A 27,998-nucleotide genomic window follows, 5' to 3' on the forward strand; every position below is an offset into this window, starting at 1 on the left:
CTGGTATCCAAAGAAGCAAAAACAAAAGAAAACAATGATAAAGAAAAAAATCACCATAAATCAGAAACAATAAAAAACAGGCTTGTCATATATATGATAGTAACTTGACAAATACAAGAACTAATTACTGAATCAAAATCAAGGAACAATTGTCAAATAAAAGGTATATGAAATAAAATAAATTTGAGATAAGATGAAGGATTATCTCTGGTGCACTTTGCATGCACAATCACGAACTGGAAATTGTTCAAAAACACTTAGATAGAAAGTATCAAAAGTATTTTTGCAAAAACATCCGGAAACCAAAGAAATAAATCATAATGATGTTTAAATACTTTTTGACATTACTGAATGAACCAAAGGCCTCCTGATGCTTAGCTGGATCTGCAAACATTGAGTCCATGTATGTAAAAGTAATGAAAGGTCGTAAATAAGTTCAGCCTCTAGAAAACATCTGGACAGTGAAATTACATGAGTAAACAATATAAGCTTCAAAGAAACAAAATAGCAGTCAAAAAAATGAAGATGATTCCACTGGCTATTAGCCCTCGCACAAGGGAATTTTAAGAAGGAAAGATAAAATATATAATTATACAAATAAATAAATCAAAATAGCAAAAAAGTATTCATTGTTGGGGCAAAGCACCATTATAAAAGGAAATTAGTTATCAAAAAAACACCTTGTCGCGTATAGTTGAAAAGATTATGAACAAAGAGAATACTTGGCATTCCCTAACAATGCCATGTTTCAAGTTTCTAAGCCGCTAAAGCAGAGCCAGAACATGTAAGTCTAAATGTAATGACAACCCTATCTGTTACATAGGGATGATAACTCAACAATAGAACAGGACAAGTAAATAACACTACGCCTGCACCGGAATCGGAAGATACGAAGACAAAGGTTGAAGAAGCGGTCTACAGTCTTGAAGGAATAAGTTCACTGGAAGAAGTTCATTAATATGTTCATGCCTCAGTGAAGAATAAAGATTGAAGTATTCAAGATTGTGGAAGCAATGAAGATGTTGTCCAAGTACTCGAAAGATTTCAGTGCAACCCCTGAAGCAAGATATGTCTATATCTTGGTTGGTTAATTATAATCAACAAACTGAAGCATAAACTAACCCGGAACCGACTGATCAATGTTTGCTGACAAAGACGGTACAATGTTTAACTTCAGTGTTAGTCGCTTGTGAACCAGACCAGTGCACTAAGCGTCAGCACGTACGGAGCTTTGCAAAGTATTTATCGATCGAAGAATTGATCCAGTCATATCAAGTCATTTGTTCCACAGCCAAGCCAAGCCAAATGCCAGCTATGCCAAACTTACTGCTCAAATGCCATATGTCAAAGCTTCCACAGAAAGCCATATCAGGAAGTGACATTTTATATATGTGTGCACTTATATATTTGTATATGTACAAATATAATTATATATGTATATATATGTATATTTAATTAAATATAATATATATAATATATATGTATATATGTTCTTAAACATATGTATATGTATATTTATATGTATATATATTTAAATAAATATATATGTATATAGTATATGTATTTATATTTTACATAAACATTTATATATTTAAGTGTATATATATATATTATATTATGTGCATAAATATATGTATATTTATATCTATAGGTAATTATATATATCTCTATATATATATTTATATTTATATTTACATATAGTTATATGTATATTATATATATTTGAATATATGAGAATATATTTAAATATATGTATATATATATATTACTATATGTTTATATAAATATTATTTATATATATTTATATGTATATCTTTATTTATACATATATTTACATAATATTATGAATATAATATAATATATATAATATATGATTTGTGCCAACTCAAGATTTGAGCTAATTTGGCTAAGTTGGGAGAGGAACAAACTCAAGTCAATCTCAGTCAAAGGAGTGATAACAAGGAAAGCTTTTACAATGGTGGAGCAACTTTTGACTAAGTCAAAAGACACTATGGTGGAAGCTATGTGAGGAGCAACATTTGACCGAAGTCAACAGCTCTTCCTCACTTAGAAAATTCTCTAAGTATCATCACAAGTGAAGACAATGCACTCTTGAGGAGCAAACTTTGACCAAGTCAAAGTTCGTCCCCAAGTGATGAGAGAGAACAAGGAAGCTATGTGAGGAGCAACATTTGACCGAAGTCAACAGCTCTTCCTCACTTAGAAAATTCTCTAAGTATCATCACAAGTGAAGACAATGCACTCTTGAGGAGCAAACTTTGACCAAGTCAAAGTTCGTCCCTAAGTGATGAGAGAGAACAAGGAAGCTATGTGAGGAGCAACATTTGACCAAAAGTCAAAGGCTCTTCCTCACTTAGAAAATTTTCTAAGTACATCACAATGGAGTATCCACACTCTTGAGGAGCAAACTTTGACCAAGTCAAAGTTCGTCCCCAAGAGATGAGAGAGAACAAGGGAGCACATTCACTATGGAGTTTCTTGGAGTTAGATTTATTTTGTTAAATCGAATCCGTCCAGGACGAACTCAAGTCGTCCAGGACGAACTCGTTAACCATGGTTAGTTTATGAAAGCCTATAAATATGTGATTGTGGTTCTCACAATTTACATCATCCTTCGGGATGGATGGCCAAGTGCTATGCACAAACTCTCTCAAATATACACACACCCTAGCCTAGTTTTGTACCATAAATATTTGTAGTGGATAGGGCTTGTAATATTTAGAGGAGTGGTCATTGTAGCCAACCTTCGGGTTTGGATTTGTAGCACCTTCGAGGTATTTATCAATATACAGATATACCTTGGAAAATATTGTGTGTTGGTTTAATATTTTCATATCCTCAGAAATCGACCCAATAAATATCCGGAACACGAAACCCATTACAGGACTGCAATTTATTTATCCGCAAGATTCGAAAGAATTTTAAATTGTAGTGAGTATCGTATTCAACCCCCCCTTCTACGATACTTTGGACCTAACAATTGGTATCAGAGCCAGGCTGATTGATATACAAATCAGGATCCTTATCGTACGGAAAATCAAGAACCTAGCTTTTGATATTTGATTAGGGGAAATGTTCTTCCGGTTTGTGTTGCTGAATTTGTCCGTAGGCCTAAGCAAAGATTATCTGTTCGATACTGAACTTTGGACCAGGACTTATAAATTTATATTTTAAATTTTAATAAGTTTATTTTATAAATTTGATTTAATTTATTTTAAACTTATTAATTGAGTTTATTATGAATTAATTAAATTTATTTTATGAACTTAATTAAATTTATTTTATATACCTTATGAAATTCATTTAATAAATTTGTTCAAATTTATTTTAGACTTGTAAAGTTTACTCTTAGACTTTATTAAGTTTATCATAAATTTTATAAATTTATTATTTAAATTTGTATAGTTTATGATTTAAATTTAAGTTAAAATCTAGAATATAAATTTTAGAGGATTTTAACTGATTATGGATATAAGTTCAAGTTCAAGGGTTCAATTTAGTTTGTTCTGGAAGCTATGATTTAATTGGAGACGAGACACTTGAATATTTTCAAAAATTAAATTTATCCAATAAATTTTAATATATTTACTAAATGAATTTGAAATAAATTTGTTCTAAACTTATTCAGTTTATTATGAATTTATTTGAATTTATTTTTTAAATATAATTAAATTTACTTTATAGATTTAACTAAGTTTATTTTATACTTTATTTTCTTTCATATTTTAAAACTTATTTTTAAAATTTATTTTCTTTATAATTTAAACTTAGTTTAAATAATCAAGTGTCCCGTAACCTTTTTAAATTATTCTACTCCAAGACAAATCAGATTGACATTTAGTTGAGACAGATCAGGCTGACAGATTACAAGACAAACACTGGGTTTTCAAATACCAGATTCTCAGAACCGGTAATGGAAGTACATTGATGACCCAATCCAATTGATTACTCAAAGGATTATTAGAAGCAGTTTTCTATGTTCGACAAAGATGATTGTGATTTGAAGAAGATTCTATTAAAGACTAATTTGGTACTACTAACAGTGGATTTTGAAGAAGGTACTTCAGGCCTTGATTTGAGTAATTACTCCGACTTGATTATTAGATCACCAGATCAGGATGGGAATTTGCTACATCTGCAATGAAGCATCTTTCCAGGGCTCGGAATGTCAACTTTGAACGGCACCACTAGTAGTAGGAAAAGAGAAGTTTTTATGGAACGAATCTTCAAGGGATTTCAATCTAACTCAGTGATTCGGGGATATACAATTACACAGTGAATTGTAGCAATGCTAAATCCATCCAGAATCAAATGAATCAAAGACAGAGAACTGTGGAGGTTTAAGGATATAATTATCGAGTTACTACCGCACCAAATCAGTTTCGTGCATTTATGTCAGAACTTTAGGATTGAACAGAAGAGTTTGTAACTGCTGAATTTGAGGAAGCTCAAGTCGACGAAAGTTAACATTTTTGAAGAATGTGAGGACAGAACTTCAAGGATTAGCATAACACTGTCTGAGAGGTTTAGTCATGTCAGATTCAGATGGAATCCATTGGTTTCAAGTGGTGACTCTTCAGGGTTCAGTTCAAGGAGGTTGTTTTCAAAACTGAGTTGGTCAATACACACAATATTGTTTGGTATCTTTAGCAAAGGAGGGTTGCTATATATATTTGAAGCCTCGACAAACAAGGATGATAGGGCTTGTCTGAAATTCAAGTGGATGTTTTGAAAGAAACATCACAACAAGTTCTTATGCTATTTTAGGAAAGGTGTGAGCTGGATCAGTTGCTGATGAGAAGGATGATTATGGTTATCTGGCTATCCTAGCATTCTCTAAAGATGACTCAACTCGCACATCTCAGGTATGAATTCTTTCTAACTATGCAATACATATTTCTTTATTTTCAAAGCATGTTATAAATCTCTGAGTAGAATTGTTTAACACACAAGCACAAGCATGATAGCATCACAATAGATAATGATTGAACTAGTATGCTAGTTCACTGTTCTGGTAACTAGGATTGATGATAATATTGTGCATGTGTCTTTAGCAGATTCTTAACATGTGTATGATTATTTGCAATGGTGAGATTAGAAGCTTTCCTTTGGAAAACGACTCTTAGTTTTAGGGGTTATGATCCTAGCATATATAACTTTGTTAAAACATTTACTTTCAGATTCCCTAGTACAACTAGATTTGCTTATTTATCTGAATTGTTTGTTAAGGAATTTATTTGTTCTATGATGGAATGTCTACCTTGTGTCAGTAGAACTTTTAGAACTTCATGTTAGATCTAAAACTGACTTAGGTAAGAGAGATAGTATAATGCCATATAACAATAGAGTGGGATTAGTATGAATTGATAATGTGATTATTAATTTGTCTTGATCATTATGCTTTTAGGAGATTATTGAATATCTGTAATTCTGCTTTCTACCTGTTACACTCGTGTTAATTGGTTTAAGTAGAGAGTACTGAATCTTCTGAATTGCATAACTGCCTGTCTTGCTATTGTCTTATCTTTGATTGTTTTCCATGTGTATTCAACATCATGTCTGCTTATTTTCATGTCATGAATGCATGTCTTTGTACTTGCATTGATTTTAGAAAAGCATGTTTGAGAATCACATTAGGGCAATGTCTAAATAAGAATTAGCATGTTAAGGTTGATTCAGTTGTTACCACTGTTAAAGAAAAATCTCTAATCCATCCGGACCCAGTTATGATTGGGGACCATAGAACTCTTTCCATTTGTGATTGCAGGTTACATATGTTTCATATGATTTTTTGGTGCACTTTGTTTGCTGAGTAGCTGAAATCATATGATTCACAAAAAGTACCCTGTTAGCAAATGTGATCGTGTGAGCAGTTCCGTCAATAATCTTTGAAAGATGACAACTAAGATTCCCTTGAGGGACATGCCTGTTTTCCTGGAATGTCATCATGGAAGTATATCTTTCTTGGAAGAGTCAAAGCACACAAATTCTGAGTATCAGACTGTTCTCTGACAAAGGACATTATGTCAGTTCATGGAATAGGGCTTTATCTCAAATCAGGAAAGATGTGAATCTGCTCGTAGCTAATATGGAACTTCAACTAAAGATGGAGTGAGCTATTTCGATAGTAAAGCTTCATCGGATGAGTGTTAGCTATGGAACATGAAGCTCTCAAACTTGTATGTCAAAACAAGGAGCTCTTTTTATTAGTAAGAAGAGAATTGGTGAGAGGACTACCTCATCTGGAATTCAAATTGGATGAAGGATATGAGTTATGTCAATAGGGAAGTCGAAGGAGAATCGCACAGAAGCAAAGATATGATCAACATTACTGAGACGCTTCAGATGATACATATGGATTTCTACGGATCAGTTAATGGTATATCTACAACAAATCCAGATATCTTTTTGAGATGATCATTGACTATTCTAGATTCTTTCGTGTTGTTCTATGTGTTCGAAGGACAAGACGTCACAGATAGAGGTTGATCATGATGAACCCTGATCGTTGATAAATCCAGAAAGGCACCATTCTTGTTAGTGGCTAATCAGAAGCAAACACTAACTCTTGGTATGTGTTTGGAGGAAAATGCCTCTTTACAAGTCTTGCATTTGTAGATCAAAGAATATTTTCCTCGGCTACTCTATGGAGTCTACAGTCTACAGGGTGATTGTGATTAATCAACAGAAGGTGATTGTAAGTCTGGACAAGAGATTGAACGACACTTTGCTCCATGCTGTTAAAGGTGATATTATTGGTTTAATAATGATTCAGATCCAAGCAGAACCTCTTTGCAAGGATAAGGATTATTAAAGAAATCCCAGCAACAGCTTAGGGGGAGCATTTGGTGGATCCACTAGTCAAACTCAACACCACATTGAAGATGAACAGGACATATGAAGAACGTATCTGCTTAGACAAAGGGTTTGAAGTCAATATCATTCCCGGGTTCTAGCTCTTAAATGTTCCTAATGGTGAAGTGAAGACTGAGAGAGCTATTGTCAAAGAATGTTGTTTCTTTAGGTTTCAATCTGAAGTGAAACTTGAGCAATATTCAGAAGCTCTTAAATGGGATCCAGATTGAATGATTGCACATCAAGATGATCTCAATCAGTTTGAAAGCAGATTGTGCGGATTCTGATACCCTGACTTAAAGACAATTCAGTATTTAGTACTTGTCGGGTATTCAGATTCCAACTGGATGTTTTTGGCTCTGTTACAAGGGACAAGCCAAAATTTGGTTGCTTAGAGTTACTTCAAAAGAGAAGGTTATGAATATGATGGAAATAGAATCTTCAAGTTCAGGACTCTACATCTTAGGGGACTCAACGACCTTCATAATTGAACTAAAGCACCATTGACGAGACTCGGGTTCAGAATATTACAGTGAGCTAGAAGATGAAGCTTCATGCAACATTTCAAGGACTTTGCAGTTGCAGATCCAACGGAATTTGTATATCTCTTTCTTCACCAGCTCTCTATGAGTTACTCTCCAACACCTGATGATCGTCACGGACATGGTATGACTTCTGACTAGCATATTATTTTAATATCTGTTTGCTAGAGTCATATTTGGTATCCAAATTATTACCTCTCATGATACAAGGCACACACAATACAACTATCTGTGCTGTGATACCATGATTATATTATATGTGGACTAACATCACTTGTGCAAGATAATTGCTAAGTGAATGCAGATTAGTGATATGATGAGTAATTTGTTGGAAAGTTGCAATTCTTTATGGTCTACTAGTTAGCCTAAAGAATGATGGCAATAAGAGGAAGTCAAGGATCTTTTGAATATGCGCATTTTGGAAGATTCTAGACCTGCCAAGACTTAAGCCAACAACCACTGAACTTGATCGGTACAAGAAAGGTACATCAACTGAAATGTCAAGTCTCAGAGGCATTCAACTCATCATTTTACTCAACTGCAAGTGGATCACATACTATATTTTCTATAAGGTACTACTTCTTTCATGAGCATGTCTATCATATTTCTTGAATGAATTCATGAGTATTAAATTGTCTATACATAGGACTTGTGAATTTATTTAAAATCCAGTACCTCGTGCTTTTTGCTATTATATGTAATTGCCATATTTATTGCTTTGCATGCTTAGATGGTGATTATATGTTTTAGCATGAGTGTTTGTTATTTCAAATTATTTAAATTGTGTTGCATGACAATTAAATGACTTATTTGTTCATGATTTAAATGATTAGAGATGACATGAAGCATGACCTATTTGTTTCTAGACTTGTGACTTGTATCAGTAATTGGTATATTGTTAGAATCTAGTTAGAATTTAGTCATGATATACTAGTATTTGTGGAGTTACTTAGATTCTCTCTAGGCTGAATCCATTTATATTAGTGCATATATTTGAAGCATAACTATTTGTGTTGGATATTTGATGATTTATTAATTGATATTTTATTTCATGTCTAACTGCATATAGTTGTGATACTTTTAGTGTTAGTGATATTTTTGCATGCTTATATGTTGATCACTAATATTAATTGTTAATATTTTCTGCGAGTAGTTGTGTGAGTTTACTTGTACTTAAATGCTTACATGTATAGGACTTGTGAACTTTTCTTCAACTTTCCCTCGGGTTTCCGAATATCATTGTATGATTGTCATGATTTTAGTTGTTATTTGCTTATCTGATAATTATATGATATTTCGTAAGTAATTTTTATTTTATCTTAGTTAAATTGTGATCCATGACAATTATATTGTTAGATATAATTGATGATTACTAATGTTCTTAAAGTTTGTTTTAGAACAGGAATCATCAGAGTTTAATCTGGAAGCTGATCAGAGTTTAGTAAAGTCTGACAGAGTTTGATAAAGTCTGATCAGAGTTTACATAGTCAAGACTCGTCAGAGTTTACACGTGGAAAGAGCTCAGAAGCGGATATACTTCAAGGAAGGATAGAAGCGGAGGAGTGATTTGCTGACTATGGAAACTAAACAGAAAACTGGAGCAATCTTTGATTGATAGAATACATAGCTGATTTATAGGATATCAAATCAGAGATTGATTTTGTAACTGTGTCTATATAAACACAGATTAGGGTTACTCTATATGAGTTGAGTTATCGAGTACATTGTTAAGAACCCTAGCAGCTCTTGGTGATACAATATAAATCACTGAGAGAGTTTTTGTAACCATTCAAGCTTTGTGAATAAGAGTTTATTGATTTCAATCTCTTATATTGTCATACTGTGTTACATATTGTGATCACTATATCATCTTATATAGTGAGTTTATAGGACCTAACAAGTGGTATCAGAGCCAGCTCTGTTAAGATTACTACAGTGAGATCTTAATCACAATCATGTCTGAAAAATCACAAGCTTCATCCTTTGGAGTTCCAATCCTCAAGGCATCTGAATATCCAGTCTGGAAAGAGAGAATGATCATATTCTTAGACTCTGTTGATCCAGAATACCTTGACAGGATCTATGATGGACCACATATGCCCACCAAGCTCTCTGTTGGGATTGCAGATGAACCTCAGAAGATGGTTCCAAAGGAAAAGAAAGACTATACCCCTGAGGACATCTTGTCAATTGGTAAAGACTCTAAGGTGAAACACCTTCTGCACAGTGCCCTTGATAATGCAATGTCTAATAGGGTGATTGGATGCAAAACTGCCAAACAAATCTGGGATGCTCTGGAAACCAGATGTCAAGGAACTCAGGCTATAAAGAAAAATAGAAAAACAATCCTTACACAGGAGTATGAGCACTTTGACTCAAAATCTGGTGAGTCCTTGACTGATCTGTATGACAGATTTGTCAAACTGCTGAATGACTTATCTCTGGTGAATAAGGAATATGATCTTGAAGACTCAAACCTCAAATTCCTTCTAGCTCTTCCTGAAAAGTGGGATTTGAAAGTCACCACAATAAGAGACAATCTTGATCTTGGAGAAATGTCTCTTGATGATGTTTATGGAAGACTGAAGACCCATGAACTTGAGATGGAGCAGAGGAGCAAACGACATGGAGGAAAATCAAAGTCTGTTGCTCTGAAAGTTCAAGAGGAAGCTGCTAAGAGCAAAGGAAAAGCTCATGTCACAAAGTCTGACATTGAGTCATCAAACTCTGATGATTCAAACTCTGATGTTCCCTCAGACTCTGAAGAAAGTGATGATGAGATGATGCAGTTAGCAGCATTGATGGTGAAAAGCTTCAAGAAGTTGGCCTACAAAAAGTTCAATAAAGGCAAAAGTTTTTCAAGGAAAGACAGAAACTCTGACAGAGTTTATGATAAGAAGAACTTCAAGAAGAATGAGGGCAAGGAAGGGAAAGCTGGAAAGGCTGACAAGTATACCTGTTTCAACTGTGGTGAAAAGGGTCACTTTGCATCTGAATGCAAGAAAGCCAAGAAGGAAAAAGAAAAGGCCTTCATCACCAAGAAAGGAAACTGGACAGATACATCTGATTCAGAGGAAGAAGTCAATTATGCTCTGATGGCAAACACTGACAACAACTCTGAATCTACTGCAAAGGTACCTCATTCCACTCTTGCCTTTGATACTGAAGATATAACTGAGTTAAGATTGTTTCTTAAAACTTTGCATATCAGCTTTAGAGATCAGACTTTAGAAAATGAAAGATTAAAATCTGAAACTCTAAGTGTAAAGAAAAGGAATGATTATCTAGAAAAAGAATTAGTGCAGATGTTGGAAGTTCAGAAAGAAAGAGATGATGCTGTCATTGTCAAAGATGAATTATTAAAGAGGTATGCATCTCTTCAATCAGAACTTGCTAAGGAAAGAGACATTATTAAAACATGGACTAATTCAGGCAAAACTACTCAGGATATCTTAGGTAGTGGAAACTGGAAAAAGGGACTAGGTTACACTGATAACTCAGAAGCTGAGTCATCAAAAACAGAGTTTGTTAAAACTCAAAAACCTAAGGTTAAACCTGTTAAATTTGTTGCTGAATCCTCAAAGTCTAAACAGAGTAGACCAAAATCAGAGATTAACAACAATTTAAAATCTGATAAGCCCAAACAGGTTAACATAGGACTGATGACTCAGAAACAGCTTAAACATAAGCTTAAAGAGGTAAAGTCTGATGACAAAAACAGGGAGCCTAGGAAAAATAGAAATGGCAAGATTGGAATAGACAAGAGTAATAACTACATGCCTATTCCAAATGCACCTAGGAAGACATGCCATAACTGTGGGAATACTAATCATCTTGCTAATTTTTGCAGGAAGAACAAGGACATTAACTCTTTACCTACAAAGTCTGGAGTTAGAAAAAGTAGTATTAGATATAAACCACAAGATCCATGCTTTCATTGTGGTAGTTTATGGCATTCTATTTATACTTGCAAAGAATATCATAGTTTGTATTATGATTATTATCAATTGAAACCTTCTTTAAAGGTTAATAAAAACTCTGCAAGTACACACTCTGTTTCTAGTACAAACTCTGTTGCAAAGACTGTTAGCTCAAACTCTGATAATAATAATTATTCCGCTGCAAAAGCTAACAAACTTAATAAGGCCAAGGGATCCAAGCAAGTCTGGGTCCTTAAAACTAAAAATTAGTGGTCTTTGTGATTGCAGGGCAACAGGAAGAATATTCTAGTCTTGGACAGTGGATGTTCAGGACACATGACTGGAAATAAGGCCCTGCTGTCAGAGTTTGTGGAGAAGGCTGGCCCAAGTGTTTCTTATGGAGATGGCAACATAGGAAGGACTCTGGGATATGGCAACATCAATCTTGGAAATGTCATCATATCAAATGTAGCTCTAGTTCAAGGGCTAAAACACAATTTACTCTCTGTCAGTCAAATCTGTGACAGAGGATATCATGTTGATTTCTATGAAGAACACAGTGAGATAGTAAGCAAGTCAACAGGCAAAGTGGCAGTGATTGCTCACAGACATGGGAATATTTATGAAATCCACTTGCCTACAAACTCTGAAGGAAAAGCAATTTGCTTGTCTACAAGGATCTCTGCAGAAGAAAGTTGGAAGTGGCACAAGAAGCTCTCACACCTGAATTTCAACTCCATAAATGAGCTTATAAAGAAGAAGCTTGTGAGAGGACTCCCTGAATCACTCCTAACATCTGATGGATTATGTGACTCATGTCAAAAGGCCAAACAGAGAAAGACATCCTTCAAGAGTAAGACTGAATTCTCAATAAAGAAACCATATCATCTTCTACATGTTGATCTATTTGGACCAGTTAATGTACCATCCATTGCAAGAAAGAAATATGCTCTTGTCATTGTTGATGAGTATACCAGATACACTTGGGTATATTTTCTTCACTCTAAAAATGAAACAGCCTTGCATCTGATGGATCATGTGAAGCAACTGGATCATGGATCTGAAGACAAAGTGAAGATCATTAGAAGTGATAATGGAACTGAGTTCAGAAATTCAACAATGGAAGAGTTCTGCAAAGAAAGAGGTGTAGTGCAACAATTTTCTGCACCTGGTACACCACAGCAAAATGGTGTAGTTGAGAGGAAAAACAGGACTCTTATAGAAGCTGCCAGAATTATGCTTGATGAGGCTAAATTACCTACTTATTTCTGGGCAGAAGCTGTTCAAACAGCTTGTTTCACTCAAAATGCAACCTTGATTAATAAGCATGGCAAGACCCCATATGAGATGGTGAAGAAAAAGAAGCCAAATCTGAAGTACTTTCATATATTTGGGTGCAAATGCTTTGTATTGAAGACTCATCCAGAACAGCTTACCAAGTTTGATTTAAAAGCTGATGAAGGCATTTTTGTAGGTTATCCTCTGATAACAAAGGCCTTCAGAGTCTACAATCTCAGAACCAAGGTGATCATGGAATCCATACATGTGTCATTTGATGACAAGAAAATTATTGGCTTAGCAGACATGGATGATCATGAAAGATTGCATTTTGAAAATGAAGAAATATTCTCTGATTCGACAACCTCTGATGAACAGTCAAACTCTGACTGTGAACAAAATACAGCAAACTCTGATGAAAATTTACAAGTTCATGATGAAGAAGCACTTGTTGAGGGGGAGCATCAAAATGCTTCAGACTCTACCCAAGACTCATCAGAGAATGCTGACTCAAACTCATCAGAGAATACTGATTCAAACTCTGATAGCACAAATTTAGGGGGAGCTACAGAGAATAATCAACAGAATCAAGAGAGCATGGATCAAGGGGGAGGATCCAATGATGAAAATGGTCAACTTCCACATGCTAGGAAGTGGACAAAATCTTACACACCTGATTTAATAATTGGCAATCCAGAAGCAGGTGTGCAAACAAGGACAGCTACAGCAAATGAGTGTTTACATCATTGCTTTCTGTCACAAACAGAACCTAAAAAGGTGGAGGAAGCTCTTCAAGATGCTGACTGGATTCAAGCAATGCAAGAGGAGCTAAATGAGTTTGAGAGAAACAAAGTATGGACCCTAGTACCAAGACCTAAAGACAGATCCATAGTTGGTACAAAATGGGTGTTCAGAAACAAAACTGATAGTAAGGGTGTCATTACAAGGAATAAAGCAAGGCTTGTGGCAAAAGGGTACTCACAACAGGAAGGTATTGACTATGATGAGACATTTGCCCCAGTTGCAAGACTGGAGGCAATCAGAATCTTTCTGGGCTATGCTGCTCACAAGAAATTCAAGGTATTTCAGATGGATGTCAAGAGTGCTTTTCTGAATGGAAAACTGGATGAAGAGGTATATGTTGAACAACCTCCAGGATTTGTGGATCCAAAACATCCAGACTATGTCTACAGGTTGGACAAAACACTTTATGGACTAAAGCAGGCTCCAAGGGCATGGTATGAAACTCTGGCTCAATTTCTTCTTGAAAGTGGATTTACTAGAGGTACCATAGATAAAACCCTGTTTTATTTGAATCATGGTAATGAGCTGCTTTTAGTTCAAATCTATGTTGATGACATTATTTTTGGCTCCACTAATGCTAAACTCTGTCAAAGATTTGCCAAGCTCATGCAGTCTAGGTACCAAATGAGCATGATGGGAGAACTCAGCTATTTTCTGGGTCTCCAAGTTAAACAGACTGAAGATGGGATTTTTATAAATCAAACCAAGTATACCAGAAATCTTTTGAAGAAATTTGGTATGCAAGACAGTTCAGCTGCAACTACTCCTATGGCAACAGCAACAAAACTAGACAAAGATACTGGTGCATCAGTGGATATCACAAACTATAGAGGAATGATTGGATCTTTGCTTTATCTGACTGCAAGTAGACTAGACATCATGTATGCCACATGTCTATGTGCAAGATTTCAGGCAGATCCAAGAGAGCCTCATCTGATTGCAGTAAAGAGGATATTCAGATATCTCAAGGGAACCACATCATTGGGATTATGGTATCCTAGAGAATCAGATTTTAGTCTAATTGGATACTCTGATGCAGATTTTGCAGGTTGCAAAATTGACAGGAAAAGCACAAGTGGGAGTTGTCAATTTCTGGGTGGGAGACTAGTTTCTTGGTACAGCAAGAAGCAGAAGTCCATTTCAACATCAACAGCAGAGTCAGAGTATATAGCTGCAGGCAGCTGCTGTGCTCAGATTCTTTGGATGAAGAATCAACTGTTGGACTATGGGTTATCCTTTTCTAAAATTCCTATTTATTGTGATAACCAAAGTGCTATTGCTATGACAGGAAACCCAGTTCAACATTCTCTGACAAAGCATATCAGTATAAGATATCATTTTATAAGGGAGCATGTGGAGGAAGGAACCATTGAACTTCACTTTATTCCTACTGAACAGCAGCTAGCAGATATATTCACCAAACCACTAAGTGAAGCAACCTTTACTAGGCTGGTGAATGAGCTAGGAATGATATCAGGAACTGAGTAATCATAATGGTCAGATCTTTCAAATCTCAATTGTCAAATTACCATATGTATTGCTCACAAATTTGCCATGATATACTCTGATTGTTAAAATCTGATGACATTCTCTGATAATATACTCTGTGTGCTATACTCTGATGATATTCTCTGATCGTCTCTGATGTTTGTAAACTCTGAATCTTGATTAATGATCTCATTTTTATTACTCTGAGAAAACAAACCTGTGAAGATACTATGAAGCATGATATGAATTAGTAATCATGAATCTCAGTTTAGTTCCTTAATCTTGATCTCAATTTTGTGCTACTACTTTACACTATATGCATGTTGATATCATTGAGACTCTATTCCTTCACATATCTTAATTATAAGTGAGACTCACTAATTTGCATCTTCTCTCAGAAAATTAGACAGTGATTATAAACTCTGATGCTATATACATACTCCTGCAAATAAGCATAGTACTCCTTTGAGATCTTAGATGTCTATATGACAGTGACTGGGAAGACCCAAACACTTACTGGTATTAAGTAATTGCCAAGATTTTATAATCTATGGTGACCAGTCACAATCTCTGATTACTGGAGAAATACTGTTGCAAAATAATATTTAAAAGGTCGTGATTCATTTACACTGAAAAGCGTCCTTGAAAGAAAAAAAAAAAAGGGGTTAGTTTATTTTTATATTTCTCCATCAATGTATGTCTTTTGAGAGTTTAAATAAATTATTCTTGTCTACCTTATAATTACGAAATTATGAAATTCTTAAGTCTCTGATCTCATATGTTAAATCACACACATTATTTCACAAGCACATTATTGAGCTATGGATTTTATGACAAACTCTGATTTATTGATGAATATTCTGAAAATTATGTCTTTATTCTGAGGTATTTAGAAATTTATTTTCTTTGATGTAAATCTCAGAGTTTAAAATTCGAGAGATTGGATCTTGATTTTTTTAAAATCTTGTACATTTCAGGAGTTCAAATATTCAGAGAATATGAAAGGAGTATTTCAAACGAATGTATTGTTAGTGGGTTTACATGAAAAACACTTTAATAGGAGAACGTGTAATCAGCATTTATAACTGCACATGTTTTACTGAGCTAATGATTATTACTCTCTTTTCTCCATCCCACTAACATTCATCTACCAGTTAAAATCTGACAGGTGTCCAAGTGAGCAAAGAGCCCAAGCGTGTACAGCTAAACAAAATCTGAAGAGTTTATCATCAGATTTTATTGCTCATTCTTCACTTATACACTTAATCTTTACATACACTCTCTCAACAAACTCTCACTCTCTTCTCTCTGAAATTCAAATCTTCTCTCACACACTTCCTCAAACACCTTCTTTCATACACTCTGTTCTAATGGCCACTACAGCATTCATCTTTGCAGGTGTGGAATTTGTTACCAATAACCATGCTGCTATTCTAAACACTGCCGACGCTCCAAGGGATTATCATCCTATGCAGCAATTTCTGGCACAGAGTGCCATTGCTACCGCTCTCACCGCTCCTGCCAGACTCTCAGGAAGCCAGATCATCAATTTCTGGAGGACAGGTAAGTATGACAATGGTGGTGAAGATGGATCACCATCGATTGTGTTTTCATATGAAGGGGAGGAGTATTTTGTTACTTCAGCCACAGTCAGAACAGCATTCAACCTGCCAGAACTCGACACTGCTTATATCACTAATGGCGATGCAAATCTGAGAACAATGATGACTGATTTGGGCTACAGTGAATCACTTGAAAAATTGGGACAACTGAAGCGCCCAGGGCTCCGAAGGGAATGGAGTTTCTTTTTCGATTGCATCACCAGGGCTTTTCAAAAGAAGTCTACAAACTGGGATGCCATACCAATGGATATGCTGCAGATTGGGTATTCTCTGATCTACTCTACTAATTTTGATTTTGGTAGATTAGTTCTTAGAAATATTGGTGAAAGAATGCATGAGAATAGACAAGTCATATATTTCTCCAGATTCTGTCAATTATTGTTTAATGCTACTGTTGGTGAGGTAAATTTTGATGTTGATGATGAGATCAAGCCATTCAGGCTTCATAAAAGAGTGTTTAAGGACCTCATCTCCAAGGATGAGAAGTATCCAATTCAGAGACCTCTTCTAATTCCAGCTCAAGTTAGAGCTAGGATGGACATGCCCCCAGTTCAACAACAACCACAACCACAACAGCCTCAACCACCAGTCTCTCCTATAATCCCCAAACAACCCAGAACTTCTGCATCCAGGTCTAAAAAGAAGACAAAGTCTGATGCAGCCCCCTCTACTGCCAAAAGAACAAGAACCTCTGTTGCTACACATGTTCTGAAAGCAAACTCTGATGTGCCGACAAACGCTGATGAGCCAGTAAACTCTGAGGCTCATTTAAACTCTGAGGCGAAAGCAAACTCTGAGATTCCAGTAAACACTGAAGCTGCTTCTCCTCCAAAGCAGAAAAGAAGGAGGCTTGTTGCAGCATATGAATATGATGATTTGGAACCTACTCCTGCAACAACCTCTGAACCTGTTCAAACCAGTCCTCAACAAAAGCCAGCCAGATTCAAAAGAAGGGCTCAAAAGCCTGCAAGGGCAAAAGTCCCAATCACTGAAATAACATATTTCACAGTTGAGGAAGGGCAAACACCATCCACTCCAGTTGCTGAACATTCTCAAGCACTGATGGTGCTTCCTATCCAAGCTGTTCCTCTGACATCTCCTACAGCATCTTCTACTTCATCTGAGGTAGATGAAGAAATTGTTTGCAAGGAGCACACTACAGCTGAAGCTGAAACAGCAGTGTCTGATCCCAAAACTCCCATATCTGATCATGGAACCCCAACTCCAATTCCTCAATCCCCAATGAAGATTCCTGAGGATGCCATTGTTCATGATACAGCTCCTGAAAACTACAGGTCAGATACTGTAGTTGAAGAATCTGACAAGGTTGTGATGGAAGCACTACAGTCCCTTGCAATGACTGGTGCAGAATCTATTAAGCCAAACTCTGTTGCTCCCATTACTGAGTCAGATAAAGCAAAGTCTGTTCTTGATCCTGTTCAAGATGCTGAGAAATCTACACAAGCTGATACTGAGGATGATGACAGTTCAGATGATGACAATGATGATGAAGCTCCTTTGTCACATCAACAACAAAAGTGGGAGTCTACTAGCCAGTATAATGCCAGGCTACAAACTCTGAATACAGACTCTGAGCCACTTCCCAGGGATCTTCAGGTTGATCCACCAAATGAAGTCTGGGATAAACTCTGGCTGAGCCACCAGCATTCTCTGGAGCCAACTAAAGCTGAAGAATTCTTATCTATGGCAGAGAATAAAATAACAAACTCTGATGTTATGTCAAGCCTCAAAGGCACAATTCTCTATCTGAAGACATTTCATCCTGCTCATGCCAAGACATCTAAATCAATAGATGGTCTCAGAACAGAAGTGGCTAATATCAAGGAGACAAATGATATGGAGAAGAAAAGGACTCTACTCCCTCTGAAAGATAATGTTCAGAAGTTGGTGTCTGCCAATGAATCTCTGGACAAGAGGATGACTATCATTGAATCAACTCAAGAGAAGATGTCCAAGCAGCTTGAAGCCATTCAATCTTCACTTTCTCTGATAACTTCTATACTGATTCCTGATGAGGATGATGTCAAAAAGGGGGAGAGAGTAGCTAAAGTCAAATGCAAGTCTACTACTCAAACTCTGAAGAGAAAGAAGAAGGATGATGATGATGATGTGGATGACTTCACAAAGCACAAGAGATTTCAAGCAGGGACTGGTGGAAGAGTTTCAAACTCTGACAGTCAAAAACAATCTAAGCAAAGCACAAAGTCTGCTCCAACACATAATTTTACATCTGGATCTAAGCAAAGACCAGTGACTGGATCAGATAAACCCATGACTGATGAAGAGCTTGCTAGATTGATTTTTGAACAAGAAAATCCAGAAGCCAAATTGGACTTGGAGTTGATTGCTGCAGAGGAAGCTGAGCTGAAGAAGGAACATGTTGAAGCTATAAACTCTGGAAAAATTCAAAAGCCTGCAAAATCAACCACCAAGCCAAAAGAAAAAGGGATATTGATCAAGGAAGCTACTGTTGCTGATCAGAGTTTACCAGTCAAAAAGGTATACTCTGAAGATGAATATACATCCAAGGGCAAAAGCAAAGTAGATGAGCACCTTGAGAAAGGCTGGGATAAGAAGAAGTCTACAACCTCTGACAAAGATCAAGTTGTAAAGGAAAAGAAATCAGAAGCTGCAATCTCTGACAAAGCTCATGTTGCAGAATCACAGAAAGGAAGATTAACCTCTGACATAGCTCAAGTTAATACAGAAGCAAAGAAAGACACAACCTCTGACAAAGCTCAAGCTGTGTTCAAACCAACAATTACTCCATTAGCTGGATTTGCAAAGCCTAGTCTGTTGACTGAGATAAGCTTTGAAAAGGGCTCAATTCAACCAATCTCTCATCGTAAAGCAGGAAGAGACAAAGGAGGGCTGGGATCCAAATATGAAAAATTTGATCAGAGTATAGGATCAAGACCAGATGACCCCTCATCTCTCTGTGCTCCCAAGACTGGAGCATTGCAAGAAAAAATGGACAAACTTGATTCAGTCCAGCTGGTGAAGAATGACAGAGGAGATAATATTCTTATCTACTTCATGTCTGATGGAACAGTGTTTAGAGTACTTGAAGCAGATCTCTATGCTAAACACTGGGAGGAATTGAGATATGTCTCACACATATTTCTTGTAAAGAACAAGTCATGCCAACACATCTCCAATCTGCTCAAAGATCAAATCAGAAGAAAGATGGGTATTACAGGAAACAAAAATGCTGGACCTTTCATTCCTAAATACCTCAATCATAAAGGACAGCTGGTGGAGATGAAGAAAAATTCAGCAAAAATAGTGACAATAGCTGGAATCAGAACTCTTGCATTTAATGAAGAGTCTGATAAAGATTACAATATCAGGCTGGATAGAGACTTGAGAAGAAACAAGATATATGATCTCAGAGCTGCAATTTATCAAACTGGAATTTCAGATCCAGAGCTGAGAGAGATCAAGAGACAGATGGTTACAGTACTTGAAGAAGCTGAAAGAGAACTCCTCAGAGGATATCTAAAGACAGCAAATGGTGTCTATGAAGCTAAGGAGTAAAGTATCTGTAAGTTTTAAAAGTTTTCTGTTATGTAGTTAAACTCTGTTGCATTTGACTTATCTGTTTTGACATCATCAATTATCTGTTAACTTGCACATAACATATTTATGCACAAGTTGGGGGAGATTGTTAGATATAATTGATGATTACTAATGTTCTTAAAGTTTGTTTTAGAACAGGAATCATCAGAGTTTAATCTGGAAGCTGATCAGAGTTTAGTAAAGTCTGACAGAGTTTGATAAAGTCTGATCAGAGTTTACATAGTCAAGACTCGTCAGAGTTTACACGTGGAAAGAGCTCAGAAGCGGATATACTTCAAGGAAGGATAGAAGCGGAGGAGTGATTTGCTGACTATGGAAACTAAACAGAAAACTGGAGCAATCTTTGATTGATAGAATACATAGCTGATTTATAGGATATCAAATCAGAGATTGATTTTGTAACTGTGTCTATATAAACACAGATTAGGGTTACTCTATATGAGTTGAGTTATCGAGTACATTGTTAAGAACCCTAGCAGCTCTTGGTGATACAATATAAATCACTGAGAGAGTTTTTGTAACCATTCAAGCTTTGTGAATAAGAGTTTATTGATTTCAATCTCTTATATTGTCATAATGTGTTACATATTGTGATCACTATATCATCTTATATAGTGAGTTTATAGGACCTAACATATATGATTATTTGTTTCATGATTGACTTTGATAGAATAATAGAAGCATAATTAATTCATTTTTGAAATATTTAATTGGTATCTATTTCTGATGCTTTATTGATGTTTTATTTGTGAATTGATTGTGATGTATTGGCATTGGTGAAATATTGTTGCATATTTCTTAAAACCACTGATGCTAATATATTTTAGGTGTTTAATATTTTGAGTACAAGGGAGACAACATAATCTTTATTCCGTCTCATATTTATGTTCTGGAGTGGTGAGTTTCTTCAAAGAAATTTTCTTATCAATTGATTTCAACAATTGGTATCCACTACTCTATTTCATAAATACTTCTTAGAATATTTTGCATCTATACATGAAGCGTCCTAAGACGAGACATTGATTATCTTGTATTTGTGTACTTGGTAATCTTTGTCACTTGCAGCGTCTGTTTTGACGATGTGCTAGTATGATGCCTTTTCACTAATTATTGTGGCGAGTGCTTTATACACTGTAGCGCATAAATTTTCCTGTTTCCTTTTTAAATTGTAGTGAGAAACAGTAGTCTGTGTCTTTTTCAAAGACAAGTTCATTTAAACCTTTTATGCATAGATTCAGACTCTCGTACTCAAACCAGTTTTTAATGGAAAACTTTGATTCTTTCATCGGTTGTGATTGTCATTCTTTATGAAAATCATTTTTACAATCACAACCGATTCATTTTTCCTCAAAAGATTAAATGCAATTGCTCTCATTCAAAAAATCATAGATTTTCTAAAATGCATTTATAACTCCTTCTGTTCTTCGGAACTTAATCAGCCTCTTAGCTTTCCTAGATAGTCATAAGGTTGAAAACCAACAATCTTTATCCCAGACTATAAAACCAAATTCAGAACACATCCCAACTTTCCCCCTGGAGTAATAAGGAACTTTTCAAACAAAAAGTCAATGAGGGAGAAACTGTACTCGTTGCAGCAAATAAGGATGTGAGGGATAGTGTACCCACAGCTCTACCTCTCAAGGAGAAAAGGTGTTTTCAAACTTGAGGTAACTGTTGCTCATCTGTATTCTCCCAAAAGAATATAGAGCTGAAAAGGCAATTAAACAGTCTCTGGAATCATTCTCTCAAAAGGATGAGTCCATTGAAATTCGCTCGTCAGCCAGAGCATCTTGTATTGAGTCAAGCACATCATCAGTAATCACTCTGATGAAGAGCCTAAACAGAAAATATTATGGACACAATACAAGAGAGTGCATAATAAGGTTAAAGGTTTTGTTCCAGAAGCAACTTCTTCATTCACCATTTTACGGTAAATAAGATGGTTGATGCCTTTACAGGTGTAAGGAGGAAACGAGGATCTCAATTGCCAAATCTTCAGGATTCTCGTCTCCCTCTCCAGATAAGAACAGATCTGGATCCAATCGGAATGGATTTCCTATTTATAGGAGATCGGCAACTCTCTGACTATGAGTCAATTTATTGATGAGTCAGTTGAGGATCGGGGATTTACGAAACCCCATTGCACCGCCAGTGACCTCTCTTGAAGGGGCTATGGTGATTTTCTCATGCAGGTACAGAAGACCATACTTTGAGTGCTGAGAGAAACACTGTGAGCCAAACACTGAGAGTTAAACACTTGGTGAGATTCTGAGAACATTCAGTGAGATATCAGAATGAGAAATATGTGAGCATGAGTGAGTGCAAACACATAGGAAATTGAGAAGAGTGAAACACTTGTGAGGTACATATTATAATATTTAGTATTGAAAGCTCACAAGTTGTTGAAAGAATTGACGGAAGCAACTATAGTTCATTCTATTTCACGGTGTGAACCTATGGTTGATGATTCTGTTGAATCAAGTGTCTTCACAGACATTGAGGAGGACTTGGGCCTTTGCCATAATTAAGCCTTTGTCTAACCTCCTAGAGCAAACAACTCTGGATCCTTAATTGGATAAGCCACTTAGTGGTTGGCAACTTGTGGACCATGATTCGGATTTATCTGATGAGTCTATAGGGACTGGGAATTACGAACTCCCATTGCACCACCGGTGACCCCCTTTAAGGGTGGCTAAGGTGATTTTCTTGCAGGTACTTAGCATTTTGGAAGCTCAGTATTTGTGTGGAGGGATACACTTACAGAACTCGTGAGTGACACCCTTACCCAAAAACCGAGAGAAATTTGAGTGTTGAGTGATACACTTGCAGAACATTTTAGTGAGACACCTACTAATTACCAAATTTATACCTAAAGACAAGGTGGATGTTGTAACTGGAATGTCAGATTTTACTCATTACTTTACCGTTTGGAACCTATTCATTCAGAATAGGAACCAACCCAATCAAAGTAAACCCTTCTTCTGAACTCTTTCTTCGACCCCAGCTTTAGCGTTGTTTAGTTCTCTATGGGGAGATTATCCTTTGGTACATGAAGTATTGTACACGTTCCTTGACCATATTTGATACCACATATCCTCGGAGGATTCCACAACTAAGGGGGAGAATATATTTAGGGGGAGAATATATGAAAGGGGGAAGAAAAAGTAAGTTAGCTTTCTTTAGCTGTCTACAACTAAGGGGGATTAAACTACTCTTTAGTTGTGTACTACTGAGGGGGAGATTCTTCTTGAGACTAAGGAGGAGGATTGATCTTTCATCTAAGGGGAGACAACTACTTATCAATAAGGGGAACCTGATCAAGGTAACGGGAGGAGAAGTATAAGGTGATACATTTATTCTTCAGTAAGTGGTAGACAGGAACTTATTCATTACCACTGAAGAATTCAATGAAGCTGCTGATTGTTCTTTGCATAATGGAATGTTTTGAATTCTCTTCAAGACAGACTATGAGGATTTTCAGGCAGGTAAGCAAGAACAAGAGAAATAAAGGTGATATGCACATTTGTTATTTCTATTCATGAAATCTGGAAATGTATTATATGATCCAGAAACTTTATAGCATTATTTACTAGTCCAGGACTTTACTTTTTCTAGTGTTAGTTGAGTTATCCTCCAGAGGATTTGCTTGTTGTGGTTAACAAACAAATAGGGGGAGATTGTAAGTCTAAATGTAATGACAACCCTATCTGTTACATAGGGATGATAACTCAACAATAGAACAGGACAAGTAAATAACACTACGCCTGCACCGGAATCGGAAGATACGAAGACAAAGGTTGAAGAAGCGGTCTACAGTCTTGAAGGAATAAGTTCACTGGAAGAAGTTCATTAATATGTTCATGCCTCAGTGAAGAATAAAGATTGAAGTATTCAAGATTGTGGAAGCAATGAAGATGTTGTCCAAGTACTCGAAAGATTTCAGTGCAACCCCTGAAGCAAGATATGTCTATATCTTGGTTGGTTAATTATAATCAACAAACTGAAGCATAAACTAACCCGGAACCGACTGATCAATGTTTGCTGACAAAGACGGTACAATGTTTAACTTCAGTGTTAGTCGCTTGTGAACCAGACCAGTGCACTAAGCGTCAGCACGTACGGAGCTTTGCAAAGTATTTATCGATCGAAGAATTGATCCAGTCATATCAAGTCATTTGTTCCACAGCCAAGCCAAGCCAAATGCCAGCTATGCCAAACTTACTGCTCAAATGCCATATGTCAAAGCTTCCACAGAAAGCCATATCAGGAAGTGACATTTTATATATGTGTGCACTTATATATTTGTATATGTACAAATATAATTATATATGTATATATATGTATATTTAATTAAATATAATATATATAATATATATGTATATATGTTCTTAAACATATGTATATGTATATTTATATGTATATATATTTAAATAAATATATATGTATATAGTATATGTATTTATATTTTACATAAACATTTATATATTTAAGTGTATATATATATATTATATTATGTGCATAAATATATGTATATTTATATCTATAGGTAATTATATATATCTCTATATATATATTTATATTTATATTTACATATAATTATATGTATATTATATATATTTGAATATATGAGAATATATTTAAATATATGTATATATATATATTACTATATGTTTATATAAATATTATTTATATATATTTATATGTATATCTTTATTTATACATATATTTATATAATATTATGAATATAATATAATATATATAATATATGATTTGTGCCAACTCAAGATTTGAGCTAATTTGGCTAAGTTGGGAGAGGAACAAACTCAAGTCAATCTCAGTCAAAGGAGTGATAACAAGGAAAGCTTTTACAATGGTGGAGCAACTTTTGACTAAGTCAAAAGACACTATGGTGGAAGCTATGTGAGGAGCAACATTTGACCGAAGTCAACAGCTCTTCCTCACTTAGAAAATTCTCTAAGTATCATCACAAGTGAAGACAATGCACTCTTGAGGAGCAAACTTTGACCAAGTCAAAGTTCGTCCCCAAGTGATGAGAGAGAACAAGGAAGCTATGTGAGGAGCAACATTTGACCGAAGTCAACAGCTCTTCCTCACTTAGAAAATTCTCTAAGTATCATCACAAGTGAAGACAATGCACTCTTGAGGAGCAAACTTTGACCAAGTCAAAGTTCGTCCCCAAGTGATGAGAGAGAACAAGGAAGCTATGTGAGGAGCAACATTTGACCAAAAGTCAAAGGCTCTTCCTCACTTAGAAAATTTTCTAAGTACATCACAATGGAGTATCCACACTCTTGAGGAGCAAACTTTGACCAAGTCAAAGTTCGTCCCCAAGAGATGAGAGAGAACAAGGGAGCACATTCACTATGGAGTTTCTTGGAGTTAGATTTATTTTGTTAAATCGAATCCGTCCAGGACGAACTCAAGTCGTCCAGGACGAACTCGTTAACCATGGTTAGTTTATGAAAGCCTATAAATATGTGATTGTGGTTCTCACAATTTACATCATCCTTCGGGATGGATGGCCAAGTGCTATGCACAAACTCTCTCAAATATACACACACCCTAGCCTAGTTTTGTACCATAAATATTTGTAGTGGATAGGGCTTGTAATATTTAGAGGAGTGGTCATTGTAGCCAACCTTCGGGTTTGGATTTGTAGCACCTTCGAGGTATTTATCAATATACAGATATACCTTGGAAAATATTGTGTGTTGGTTTAATATTTTCATATCCTCAGAAATCGACCCAATAAATATCCGGAACACGAAACCCATTACAGGACTGCAATTTATTTATCCGCAAGATTCGAAAGAATTTTAAATTGTAGTGAGTATCGTATTCAACCCCCCCTTCTACGATACTTTGGACCTAACAGAACACTAGACAATACAACTTAAGAATGCCAGTACACTAGACGAATAAACTTAAAAATGCCAGTACACTAGACAATAAACTGAACAGAGACTTTATATGAGATGTAAAAATGAAATTCAAAAGGAAAGAAGACCGAAGAAAAGCAATTAATTAGGCGGAGGATTTTAAAAATATTATTAGATTAGAACTACTTCCAGCCCTGCCCAGTGAAAAATAGCCAGTAAAAGCAAGATATTTTTGTTTTGTTTTTTTGAAAAGTAGCATTTTCTTTTGAAAAGTAGCAAAAAAAATTAAAAGAAGAAAAAAATAAAATCATAATAAAAACACAAAAAAAGTAAAAGGCAAGCCAAAAAAAACCATAACAAATCGATACTGATAAACAACAGAGTAGTTTTAGGAAGATATCCCTTCCATTATTAAATAGAAAAATCTATAACAATCACTTAAATATCTCATAGGCAAACCACAGGTAATGCAAGGAATCAATAAATAAACAATCTTAAGAAATATCATATAAACTATTAAATCGATCGAGTATAATATAAGAACAAATAAATATTGATCAATATGCAAAATAAAGTGTGGAAAAAAAATCTGTGAAAACATAAAATTAAAAAAAAATAAGGAATAAAAACATACCACATGTACGACAGATAACAACTGGAAGATTCGGAAGGCTTACTAATCAAGCTCTACCCTAATTTTGTTTCTGTGTAAGCCTGCAGCAAACCCGGAAACATCGGAACAGGACTAGAACTGCTATATGGCCCCAACAAAGATTGATTCGCACCTAAACAATCCATTCCTTGACCCATCATCACCGCGCCATAGCCTCCTAACCCTCCCCCTATTTGTCCAAATTGATTTCCCCCAATTAATGCTTGTCCACATATAGGACCCAATAAACCTCCACCCGGATTCGCAAACAACCCTCCTCCCAAAAAAGAATTATAACCCGTCTGTTGCACCAACAAGCGATTGGATACTGAATGCTGCCCTAACAACCCTACATTCTGATCCACCACATTCGACAAAGGCTGCACTACAGTCGTAATCGAACTAACACTCTTCCCACCCCTCCCGCTATCCGCCATTCGACAATTCAACATCACCCCCTCAAACACCTTATTAGTCTCCTCCAACACTTTCTTCACGCTATCCAAATTCTTAAAAATAAAGATCGCATACCCCCTACTTTTCCCTGTCCCGGCATCAAACCCCAACGGCCCCACCTCAATCTCCCCAAACCTCTCAAAAAACTCCCGTAACTTCCCTGAATCAACATCCTTCCCTACATTCCCAACAGAAATCTTCCTACTACCAAATCCATCCAAACCCCCCACATTCCCCACTGGTCCAACACAGGCCAGCTGACACCACACAACCCGATTATCAATCTTCAATTTCCCCTCTTCCAAGGCCTTTTTCGCCCCATCTCTCGACTTAAAAACAACAAAACCAAACCCTTTAGCTCTCCCAGTCCCCTTATCAATAATCAAACTACAGTCCTCAATTTCCCCATACTTTTCGAAACTCAAAACAACGGCTTGGCGCGTGGTGTCCCAACCAAGCCCATGAAAAAATAGTTTCCTATGAGAGACATCTGTTTCGGCTTTCTCGACAATCTGGGAGTGAACTGAAGGAGTTTTGAGGGCAGAATCAATCAAAAAGCTGATGAGCTGGTGCTTTGTGTAGGGTTCAAGAAGGGCTTGGAGGGATTCCGGGTCCGGTTTTTTAGGGTTTTGGGATATAGGTCTTTTTGAGTTTTGTTGGTTTTTCTTTGATTTGTGTTTCTTGATCTTTTCTAAGGTTTTGGGGTATGATTGTTGGGGGGTTTTGATGGGTTTTTTGTTCTTTGATTTCAGCTTTGTCATTTGGACAGAGAGAAAGAGATTGTAAGATGGCCAACAGAAAAAACTGGAGATCAGTTTAGGCGCTATGTATTCCTGTCATCATGTTCGAAAATTTTCCAT

General features: G+C 35.9%; 2 protein-coding genes across 2 annotated transcripts; one reads left to right on the top strand and one right to left on the bottom strand.

Moving 5' to 3' along the window:
* Nucleotides 1–32: 32 nt before the first annotated feature.
* Nucleotides 33–27,997, bottom strand: LOC108217502 (UBP1-associated protein 2B). Its single transcript, XM_017390333.2, has 2 exons — nt 26,665–27,997; nt 33–454 (listed from the first exon to the last, which is right to left on the bottom strand). The coding sequence occupies exon 1, from the start codon at nt 27,897–27,899 to the stop codon at nt 26,718–26,720; it is 1,182 nt and encodes a 393-aa protein (XP_017245822.1). The 5' UTR covers nt 27,900–27,997; the 3' UTR covers nt 33–454; nt 26,665–26,717.
* On the top strand, nt 17,065–18,368 carry LOC135150789 (uncharacterized). Its single transcript, XM_064087925.1, has 2 exons — nt 17,065–18,086; nt 18,344–18,368. Exons 1-2 carry the CDS (start codon nt 17,065–17,067, stop codon nt 18,366–18,368), a joined length of 1,047 nt encoding a protein of 348 aa, XP_063943995.1.
* Nucleotide 27,998: the final 1 nt, after the last annotated feature.

This window comes from Daucus carota, chromosome 1, assembly GCF_001625215.2.
Source record: "Daucus carota subsp. sativus chromosome 1, DH1 v3.0, whole genome shotgun sequence".
Taxonomy (NCBI): Eukaryota; Viridiplantae; Streptophyta; class Magnoliopsida; order Apiales; family Apiaceae; genus Daucus; species Daucus carota.

Coding starts and splice junctions, on each gene's coding strand:
- LOC135150789 (XM_064087925.1), top strand. CDS start 17,065: ATGGACATGCCCCCAGTTCAACAACAACCACAACCACAACAGCCTCAA. Junction 18,087..18,343: donor AAGTGGGAGTCTACTAGCCA/GTATAATGCCAG, acceptor CTAAATCAATAG/ATGGTCTCAGAACAGAAGTG.
- LOC108217502 (XM_017390333.2), bottom strand. CDS start 27,899: ATGACAAAGCTGAAATCAAAGAACAAAAAACCCATCAAAACCCCCCAA.